The sequence below is a fragment of the Lontra canadensis genome, unplaced genomic scaffold (assembly GCF_010015895.1).
Source record: "Lontra canadensis isolate GAN:19392208 unplaced genomic scaffold, GSC_riverotter_1.0 scaffold2, whole genome shotgun sequence".
In the NCBI taxonomy this organism is placed as follows: domain Eukaryota; kingdom Metazoa; phylum Chordata; class Mammalia; order Carnivora; family Mustelidae; genus Lontra; species Lontra canadensis.
Genome location: NW_022630996.1, coordinates 36,694,518 through 36,705,572, shown reverse-complemented (window position 1 = coordinate 36,705,572; position 11,055 = coordinate 36,694,518). Strand labels below are relative to the sequence as shown.

Below are 11,055 nucleotides of genomic sequence, written 5' to 3'. Positions count from 1 at the left end.
ATGGAATCCTATAATTTATAGTGTTTTGTATCTGGCTTCTTTCAGCATAATATTTTCAGGGTTCATCCATGTTGTAGCATGTACCAGTACCCCATTCCTTTTTAATAGTGTGTAACATTCCATGGTATGACTGTACGTATATTGTTTATCCATTCATCAGTTGTGGGTCATTTGTACTGCTTATACTTTTCGGCCAATGAACATTTGTGTACAGGGTTTTGTGTGGATATGTGCTTTTCTTTCTTTTGGATCTATACCTCGGAGTGGACTTGCTGGGTCCTATGGTGACTCTGTAACTTTTTGAGGAACTGCCAAACTGTTTTCCAATGCGGCTTCATCATTTTATACTCCCACCGGCAATGGTTGAGCGGTCCTAGTTCTCCACATTCTCCCCCAATAACTTCAATGTTCTTTTTTATTCTCGCTCTCCTAGGGGGGTATGAAGTGGTATCTCACTGTGCTTTTGGTTCACATTTTCCTAATGACTAATGATGCTGAGCATCTTTTTATATGTTAGTTGGCCATTTGTATATCTTCTTTCATCTGCGTCTTTAGTTAGAAGATAGTGAAGAATTTCCTGCTCGTGCTGATGGTAATTAATAATTCCCACTAGAACAAGTTGTCTATTACTTTTCCTCTCTCTAGTCATGGCAGCCACTGTGAGGCAGTGTGGGACAATGGAAGACATTAGAAGGAGGCACTACCATCCAATCAGCAAATGTGTGCGTAGTGTCTGCCCCTGAAGACAGTGTCCTTCACTGTCCTACAGCTTGTAGTCCGGGCCATGGTGTCGTGTGATATATACAGAAAGAATAATAGCATACACTTTTGTCTGTCATGTAGAGTTCACACAGTTCTTACCATATACCCTTCAATGTATGAATTCATTTAATCTCAAAGAAATTCATTAACCTCACAAGACAATGAAGTAGGTACCTTGACAACAAATGAAGAAACGGAGGCTTGGAAAGTTCAAGTAATTTGCTCAGGGGTTGGATACTATGTCACAGAGTGATGTTTTGAACTTGAGCAGCGCAGGGCCAGACTCTGTAGTCTGTGGTCCACAGTCCATGTATATATATAATGAAAGAAGGGCAAGGAGCTATGGAAACACACAGAAAGCTCAAACTGTGTGTTGCATGGGGTTGGTGAGAGAGAGAGAGTGGTCGGGATGAAATTCCAAGATTGCAAGGCTAAGACCTGAAGATGATTAAAATCGACCAGGGCTGGGGCACCTGGGTGACTCTTGGTTTTGGCTCAAGCCCTGATCTCAGTCAGGTTCATGGGATGGAGCCCCACTGCGCTCAGCATGGAGTCGGCTTGAGATTCTCTCTCTCTCTCTCTCTCCCTCTGCCCTTCTCGCTCATGCTCTTCCTGTCTCTCTAAAATAAATACATAAATCTTTTCTTTTTTTTAAAATTTTTTTTTAAAGATTTTATTTATTTATTTGACAGAGAGAGATCACAAGTAGACGGAGAGGCAGGCAGAGAGAGAGAGAGAGAGAAGCAGAGTCCCTGCCGAGCAGAGAGCCCGATGCGGGACTCGATCCCAGGACCCCGAGATCATGACCTGAGCCGAAGGCAGCGGCTTAACCCACTGAGCCACCCAGGCGCCCTAAATACATAAATCTTAAATAAAATAAAATAAAGTAAAAAATAAAAAAAGTGACCAGAGCTGAGCTGAGGGGTGGGGGCTGTGGAGGGAAGAAAGGCTGTGGCTGGTGGAGGGCAGAGCTGATACAGAGGCCTGCTGGTGGGCAGTGGGAGTGTTGTTTCGGGGTCTGTGAAAGCTCTTCACTACAGCCTGAGTTTGGAGTGAGAGTTGGGGAGTGGCCGATAGGGAAAAAAGAGAGGCCAGAGGAGGCTGGAGAGGAAGGCTGGGCCTAACTCTGAGGATCTTTTTTGCCTGGCTATGGAATTTGGATTTTGTCTAGGACAATGGAAAGCCATTGAAGAATTTTAATCAGGGGCGTGAGAGACCAGACTTTTCTGTGGCTGCAGTGTGGAGAGCGGGGTGGAAAGGGCAGGACACACAATAGGTGTTCTACTAGTGTGGGTTTTTCTCTAGGGCTTCCATTTTTTTTGGAATTTATGAAGCATTAAGGCACAACTTTGCCATTTCTGCCCAAAAAGCTTAGGGGAGGATAAATCTAAGGTATTTTGGGTTCTGGGTGCTGATTTGGAGGTTTTGCTCAGAAGAAAATAGCTGTCACCCTGACCAGAGCCATAAGCCACAAAGGGCTCCTCTTTTCATAGAACTTTCTTCCTGCGTCTCTGCCTGGCACTTGGGAGCAGTTAATATCTTTTCAGCTTATGAGCATTTGCACTTGCCAGGAGGCCCAGCCCTCTAGCCCTTGGCAATGGAGCCTCTGTGGGCTTGTTAATATGCTTCTGTGGCTGCTGCTCCAGACCGAAGAAGACAGCAGCTCCCAGGCTACAGTTTCCAGGGGGCTCCTGCTCACCCTCTCCAGCTTTTGCGAGCTCCTTGTCAGCCACTCCTGATTCAGCTTTTTTAGGAGTTAGCAGGCAAAGCCATAATCTGGTCAGTTCCTTCACAGCCTCCAGACTTGTCTGCAGACCCTCAAGGTCCTGAGGCTCAGTAAACATTTTTCTGTGCCTACCGCATGCCCTGTTGGGTGGGATGCTCTCACACGATGGTGTTCAAACTCCACGCGCATCACAATCAGCTGGAGGGCTTGTTCTACCCAGCTCCTGAATCAGAAGGTCTGGGTGGGGCCTGAGAATTTATTTGCATTTCTAAGTTTCCAGGTGATGCTTTTGCTACCGGACTGAGGACCACACTTTGAGAACTATTGCTCTAAAAGAATCAAAGACTTATTAACAGAGGTCTGCTTAATTTTATATATTTATTCATTCAACAGATATTTGTTGAGTATCTACCGTTAACACCTGGTGGGTATTGAGGGAAGGGGGGTTAAGCCTCTCCCCTTCTGCAGGATTGGTTCTGAGAAGAGCCAGGGAGCTGGGCGCAGTACAGATGGTGTTAAGCTGGACTGGAGAAGTTAAGCGGTGACGAGGAGACTGGTCAGGTCATGACAAGGCTCACTTAGGGAGCCTTTAAAGTGTGAATCAGAATAGCTGCCGTCCTATGGAAAAGCCAGGTGATGAATGGGAAGTTACTGTTTGTGTGTTAGCCCAATGTGGCTCTACTGACTTTAGGAAAAGAGCCTAACATCCAGGCAGGAGGTTTCTCAAGAAACTAGGGTTTCTGGAGGCCATGCACCCACAGGGGCACCTGAGTGGCTTGGTCAGTTAACCATCCGACTCCTGGTTTTACCTCAGCTCATGATCTTATGGGTCATAAGATGGAGCCCTCAGGCTGCTCGGGATTTCCGCCCCCCTCCTCCCGCCCCCTGCTTGCACTTGCTCTCTCTCTCAAATACATACATACATAAGTAAAATATTAAAGCCTCCTGTTTTTAAAGAACAAGGAAACACCCTGTGAAGACTTAAAGCTATTGCTTTTAATTTTAATTTGTGGGTCATTGTGAGCGACTGTGCATTTACAGTGATTATTTAATTTGGCTAGATTTTACTGGCTGAGAACTTGTATAGAATAAGATTTATAGAGATCTAATGTTTTAACTTGTGCAGTTGCTGAAAAAAAAAATCTACAGTAGCTGTGGAATGATTTCACTTGGCTCTGCAAAGCTTTTCTCTTAATGATATTTTAATGTGCCAACTGCTTGCATTTCCGGGTCTGATCCTCTGTGGAGGCAAGAATGGACGTGCTCTTTCTTGTTTCCCACCTCTTCACTCTTACTCCTTCCTCTCTTCTCCCTCACCTTCTCTCTCTTCCTGTATTGCAGTGTCCTTCATTTTTCCATCTGTTAGCTGATAGACACTTTGCCAGTTCATTAAGGGCTTGTCTTTTTCCCCTGCCATGGCTCCTTAGCAGCTGGTAGAAGTGGCCGTTTGGGGGAAATAATGTTGGGCAAACATTATTCTGGGTCTGGGAAGCCCAGAGTCATCTTTGAGAGCATGTGGTCTGGGGAGAGAGTTGGGAGGCAGAAAAGTCAGATTTTTCAAGTCTGCAGGTGGGCTCAGGCTCAGTGGTAGAATTCAGCCAGGGGAGGGTGTTGAATCTTACCTGGGTCATCTCAGAGCAAGGCTAACAGCTAGGAGGCGACTTTCTGCTTTTGTGCATTTCATGCATGTTTCAGCCCCGTTCATGGATGGCTCTGGCAGGACCACAGTCCTCCTGTCCGGCTGGTCCCAAGTGAGCCAGTCATCTGAGCTGGCCTGAGATTGGGCCAACTTTCAGGCACCCAAAACACGGTTCTCATGCCCAGTGGGCTGGCTTTTTATTTTCTTGCTTCCCTCCTGTTATGAATTCTCAAAATATGGCAGTCTCTTTAACGCTCAAAAAAGGAATTCAGTCTCATGTATAACATCGTGAATATAGTCAATGATACTGTACTACATACTTGAAATTTAAGTATACCTTATTTATACTTGAAATTTACTAACAGGGTAAATCTTTTTTTTTTTTTAAGAGTTTATTTTTTTATTTGACAGACAGAGATCACAAGTAGGCAGAGAGGCAGGCAGAGAGTGAGAGGAAAGCAGGCTCCCCACTGAGCAGAGAGCCCAATGGAGGGATCGGTTGAGGACCCTGGGATCATAACCGGAGCCAAAGGCAGAGGCTTTAACCCACTGAGCCACCCAGGTACCTCTAAAAGGGTAAATCTTAAGTGTTCTTACCATGAAAAAAGAAAGACAGTGGTAACTAAGGGAGGATATGCTAATCAGCTTGATTGTGGTGATATTTCACACTGTATACATATATCAAAACATCAAATAATACACTTTAAACAGATGTAATTTTTTTAAAAGACTTCATTTATTTATTTGACAGACAGATCACAAGTAGGCAGAGAGGCAGGCAGAGAGAGAGGAGGAAGCAGGCTCCCTGCTGAGCAGAGGCTTAACCCACTGAGCCACCCAGTCACCTCTAAACAGATGTAACTTTTATTTGCCAATTATATCTCAATAAAAATGGGGGGAAAGTATCATATTCAGCATTTATTTGTCTGAACTGATTCTAAAATTGGCATATAGAGCAAGCTGACATGTCCTCTCCTAGCTGAGCAGGACTTCAGTTCTAACCGCAGGGCAGTTTTCTCTTCCTTCTGTAATGGCCATTGTTCCTTTGTTTCTGGATCCAAGATCAAAATAATCTCAGCCACAAGTAGTATAAGCATATATAAGTTTTTGTCAAAGTTTTACAATTAATTTAATTTTTAAATGATGTATCCTGTATTACTTTTGCATATAAGTTTTAAAAATCAGGTGAGTAATTCCATAAAGCTTAGAACTGTACTTGCCCAGCTGCCAGGAGGAGAAGGGGCTTGGAGTGGGGTATAGCTGTTTTGGATGCAGACTTTCAAGCTCCAGGCTTCCTTCCCTCTGTGCTGCCACCTTCCACTTTGCACCTCTGCAGACTGGGGAGGCACATGGCTCCACCCTTGGCCAGGTCCCCTTCTGTTTCTTTCCTACAACAGCAGATCCTACACTTTTGTTCCCATTCCGTCTTCTAAAATTTTGTTGCCAGCTCTTGACAGCAATGGTCTCCTCTCTGTTTTCCTAAGTCGTTTGTTTTTTCTGTTTTTTGTTTGTTTGTTTGTTTTATTTTTTTGTTTTTAATGAAGCAGAGCCTAGGAACTTAGGGAAGGAATAGGCTTTGGGGGCTCTAGGGAGAGAGTATGTTCAGTTGACACATGTTCTTTTATTTTTATTTATCTATTTTAAATATTTATTTATTTATTTACATACTCTCTACACCCAATATGGGGCTCGAACTCATGACCCCACGATCAAGAGTTGCATGCTTTTCCAACTGAGCCAGCCAGGCTCCCCATGACATGTGTTTTTATGTCATTGTTTTTTAAATATTGTATTTATTTAAGAAAGAGAATGAGCAAGAGAGAACATGAGCCAGGGGTGAGAGGCAGAGGAAAAGGGACAGGCAGACTTCCCGCCAAGCAGGGAGCCCCATGCAGGGCTCAATCCCAGGACCCTGGGATGATGACCTGAGCTGAAGCAGACGCTTAACCAACTGAACCACCCAGGCGCCCCAACGTATGTTCTTTTAAAAGTTCATCCTCATTGCAGATTGAAACCTATGTTTAGAAATAGCTTCTGGGGGCACCTGGGTGGCTCAATGGGTTAAAGCCTCTGCTTTCGGCTCAGGTCATGATCCCGGGGTCCTGGGTTCGAGCCCCACATCAGGCTCTCTGCTCTGTGGGGAGCCTGCTTCCCCCTCCCTCTCTGCCTGCCTCTCTGCCTACTTGTGATCTCTGTCTGTCAAATTAAAGAAAAGAAAAGAAATAGCTTCTGGGCTTAGAAATTTATGCTTCAGGAATGCAGTGCAGAGGCGGTTACTCATCCTGAGGAATATGCTGCAAGGTCATGCGTGCTCATGTGTAGACGGTTTAATGACTTGCATGTGATGGGTTTTATGTGATGTCTCCTGTCTTAGTGATCCTTGGGCCAGGAAACTTGAAGAGCATCCTTGGGTTCTGCTGCAGCCACCTCTTGTCACTGCCTCGGGGCAAGAGAAAGTAGAAGCAATCAAAGGCTTTATAGCAATGAATGAGCAGTGGAGAAAAACAAGCTGATGGAGAGGAAAGGGGGTTGTTGCATGTGCTAGATGATTTTCACTTGCCTTTCTAGGTCCCCTCTTCTTCTGATCTACTTACTTTTTGCTCTGTGAGGCTGTATGAAATACAGGTATTTAGTATGGGTTATATCAATGACCGTTTTGTCACCTGGCTTCTGGTTGGGTTCAGCCAGTGTGACATCAGCAGGAGATCAGAGGAAGGAGAGTGACATGGAGAGATTTATTCCTTTGACTCCCTACCTGTAGAGTCTCCACCATTTGTGTCCTTAGACTGGGGGTCCTAGCTAAGCCTCTGTCAGGTGGCCCTGAACCTTCTCTGTCCCTGGATCCTTCAAGCCCAGGTTTGACAATAACACTCCTTACTTGTCCCCAGAGATACCATGTTGTCCCTGTGTTCTCTGCACCCTGAACCCTCCTTTGCACACAGTCCCTTCATTAAACTTTCCTGGAGCTGCCTAGTTTGGGTGTATCATCTGTTCCTTGCAGACCTCAACTGGGACGTCTACAAAAGGTGTAAATCAGCCAGATATGGGGACAGGCTCTATTAAGTGCTTATTCCAGAGTTTGCGGAAATAATTTTCATAACCAGTTCTGGGCTTGACACTGCCTATGAACTTGTGCCAGTTGTGCTGATGAGCACAGATTTACTCAGAATGACTTTATTTTTCCAGATGGTCAGTTTTAAGCCGGAGATAAGACTAGTCTTGCATTGTTAGTTTCTCACATATGTAAATTATAAACTCTTCTTTCAGAAAGGCGTATTTTTGTTTGTTTTTAGCACTTTGCTTAGGCAGTCAAATGAAGATATTAATATTGCAAGGAGCCAACAGTTTTTATATGCCACCTGGGGAAGGTCCTGCAGTAGGAGGTGAAGGGTCAAATGGACGTGGGTTCTAGCGTTTTCCCCCTTGGCTAATGTCATGCGCTTGGGAGATTCTTTGACTCCAAGGATCCCAAGTAGCAGCGTCTACCTTGAAGTGTTGTGTGATGATTAAATGGGGATAGCATGTGGGAAAGCTTAGTTTGCCGCTGTGCCTGACACGTAATAAACACTCTCTAAATGGTAGTTCTTATTAAAAACTCGTATTAAATTGGGGAACTATATTCAGGTTCCATGGATGGAAGACTAATTTATGAAGTGGTTTCCAGGCAGTGCATTGTATCTGTTTGTACATGCTCTGTACCTGGGATGTCTTTGAAGCTTCCAGTTATGGTTTATTATTAATATAAACCCACCAGTTGGATGGTGGTTCGGGGCATGGCAAGTCCCCAGCTAAGTGAAATGAAAGAGCTGGCATTCCACGGGACGGGTGTTGGTCCCTGGAGGTAGAGGGTGGAGGTGTAAAGCTGTCTTGGCCTCAAAGCTGACCATGTGTTTTTGTCCTCTGGCTTGCTGACCTGAACTTGGAGTCTTGCTTTCTTTTCCCTGACCCTGCAGAAAAAAGGCTATTAAAATGAATTGTAAAACTAGGAGGTAGAAGAAAAAAAGGGGCAGGTCTGAGGAAGCTGCCCTGACGGGTGGTGAAGTGGACTGTGCTGCTCTTCTAAGCTATTTATTAGGGAAAATGAAGAAGTAATATGCCAAATGAAGGGCAGGACATCCTAATGAAGTCATTCCCAACAACTCTTTTTTTTTTTTTTTAGATTTTATTTATTTATTTGAGAGGGACAGAGAGAGAGAGCATGGGTGTAGAGGGGCAGAGGGAGAGGGAGGGAGAGAATCTCAAGAAAACTCCAGGCTGAGCACAGAGCCCAATGCTGGGCTCCCTCCCATGACCCTGAGACCATGACCTGAGCCAGAATCAAGAGTGGGATACTTAACCAACTGAGCCACCCAGGCGTCCCTCAACAGTCCTTAATATTTTTTTAAAAGATTTTATTTATTTATTTGACAGAGAGAGATCATAAGTAGGCGCAGAGAGAGAGAGAGAGAGAGAGAGAGAGGAGGAAGCAGGCTCCTTGCCAAGCAGAGAGCCCGATGTGGGACTCCATCCTAGGACCCTGAGATCACGACCTGAGCCGAAAGCAGAGGCTTAACCCACTGAGCCACCCAGGCGTCCAGTTCTTAATATTTTCTTACATGAATATTACATTCAAAAATGATATTTGAAATATTTCAAAATGATCATTTGAATTATTGATCATTTTATTAAATGATCAAATATGATCATTTGAATAATCAATTAAGAATTAAACCACCTGGGGGCGCCTGGGTGGCTGAGTGGTTAAAGCCTCTGCCTTCGGCTCAGGTCATGATCTCAGGGTCTTGGGATCGAGTCCTGCATCAGGCTCTCTGCTCAGCAGGGAGCCTGCCTCCTCCTCTCTCTCTCTGCCTGCCTCTCTGCCTACTTGTGATCTGTCTGTCAAATAAATTAAAAAAAAATCTTTAAAAAAGAAAAAAAAAAAGAATTTAACCACCTGAAATCCTCTACTCATAGATTATCATTGTTAATGTTTTATATATCACCTAGTGGATTTTTTTCACATGCATCTATATATATATTCAAAATGGAATGATTTTATACTGTGGCTCTGTAACCCGTACTTCTCTGTTACTGTGTATGTCCTTCTATGCCAATGGATATAAATCTGGTATTTTTAAATGGCCATAGGGCATTTTATTGTATGTCCTTGCCTTAAATGCAACCAGTGCCATGCCTTTGAAATTTCTGTGTTCTTCTCAGTGTTTCATTATTATAAACCAAGCCCTGTAGTTAATTTTGTAAATACAGTGTTTGAAACTCTGGATATCTCTGCTAGTTTTTTTTTTTTTTAATAGGCATAATCCACGCCTTGGACTTTTTATATCCTCCAAAGCACGTAGCACAGTCTCCTAATAGGCAAACCCTTGTTGGATGCAGAATTTGACATTAAAAAGGATGAGAGCATGGATGTTAACCACAGTTCCATTATTTATCTTCCAATCCAAGATCATCACTAGCCAGCCTTTAAATCACATATGTTTGCGATTTCAAGACCATATCAGACTTCCCATTACCTATAATAATTATAGTAATACTGACGTAACTCTTGAGGTTTTCCGAGCACTTTTCAGATTGTAATATCATATAGATCTTGGGGTGGCTATTATTGTTTCCCCCATTTTGCGGTAGAGGAAACAGTTTCAGAGAGTTTAAATATCCTTTATGCTACACCATGCTGTGTCTTTAACTTATAGACCTAAAGAAACAAAAGAACAATCAGGTTAATGTGTTAATTGGAGTGTTAGTATCTTATGTTGTTGTTTTTAAATACCAATGACATGGAAAAGGAATGAACTCTTTTAGTGAAAGTATTGGTAGCTACTTTGCAAAGTGATATATAAACAGGGTTGCTTATCTAACTAGATTTGCTGGCCATATTCAAAGTAATAAAAAAATTCCAGCCCTGCAAGTACTGTTAGTGAAGACATTTCCTGTGCCAGTAACTCCTCTCCGGCTGTTTTTGGTTTCCAGTGCCCTCACTCTGTCCGTGGGTACATTTTCACTGGTTGGTTTCACTAAGGGAAGGATTAACTTATACTCGTCTTTTTCTCTACCTCGTGGATCTTCAGCTATGACAGAGACTCCACTTTCAACGTCTTTGTGGGGAAAGGACAACTGATTGCTGGCATGGACCAAGCTCTGGTTGGGATGTGTGTAAATGAGAGGCGTTTTGTGAAGATCCCCCCAAGGCTTGCCTATGGAAGTGAAGGAGTTTGTAAGTTCTTGTTCCGTGTTTGTAAACACATTTGCAGAAACAACCAGAACCTCGGAAGGGTATTCAGTCAAGCAGATCAGAGAATCTTCGGAAGCTTTAAATTGAGGACAATGAGAAGCAGTGAACACACACACACACACACACACACACAGAGCTAAAATTTCATCTTTGGTTCATTTCTTCTAGATGTGAAAGAAGTAGTTATTAACACAGGTGTACTGAATGTCACCCTTGTTGAGAGGAAGACCATTTTTTTTTTCTCATTTCTTTCAATTTTATTTTGAGGAATGAGGGAGGGAGCGTGACCCATTTTGGAATTGTTCAGTTACCCCCCTTGAACACCCCGGCAGCATCCGAGGTGTTTATTCATCTGGCCTGAACGGCAGCAGCTTCTCAGTGGGAATTCTCTTTGATTTTTAGCTGGTGTGATCCCCCCAGATTCAGTTCTTCATTTCGACGTACTTCTGATGGACATTTGGAATTCTGAAGATCAGGTTCAGGTTCACACTTATTTCACACCTCCCAGTTGCCCTCGGACCATCCAGGTGTCTGATTTTGTAAGGTACCACTACAATGGAACATTCTTGGATGGGACACTGTTTGATTCAAGGTAAGTGCCACCATTCCAGATAACATCGAGATGCCCCTTAGTTCCTTCTTTTTCACCTGCTTTTTATGCCCGTGGAGAAACCAGAAGAGAGACTCTTCCCAATT

At 43.6% G+C, this 11,055-nt stretch overlaps 2 protein-coding genes across 4 annotated transcripts in view; one reads left to right on the top strand and one right to left on the bottom strand.

Annotated features, from left to right (window-relative positions):
• LOC116876041 (retinitis pigmentosa 9 protein) overlaps positions 1 to 11,055 on the bottom strand; it is a 191,274-nt gene that overhangs the window by 40,580 nt on the left and 139,639 nt on the right. The gene's annotated exons all lie outside the window — the stretch shown is intronic.
• The window catches only part of FKBP9 (FKBP prolyl isomerase 9), a 37,934-nt gene that overhangs the window by 1,767 nt on the left and 25,112 nt on the right, over positions 1 to 11,055 (top strand). The window contains exons 2-3 of the mRNA XM_032871907.1: positions 10,196 to 10,341; positions 10,762 to 10,951. Of these exons, the coding sequence (XP_032727798.1) occupies positions 10,196 to 10,341; positions 10,762 to 10,951 (336 nt within the window). The remainder of the gene's footprint in view (positions 1 to 10,195; positions 10,342 to 10,761; positions 10,952 to 11,055) is intronic.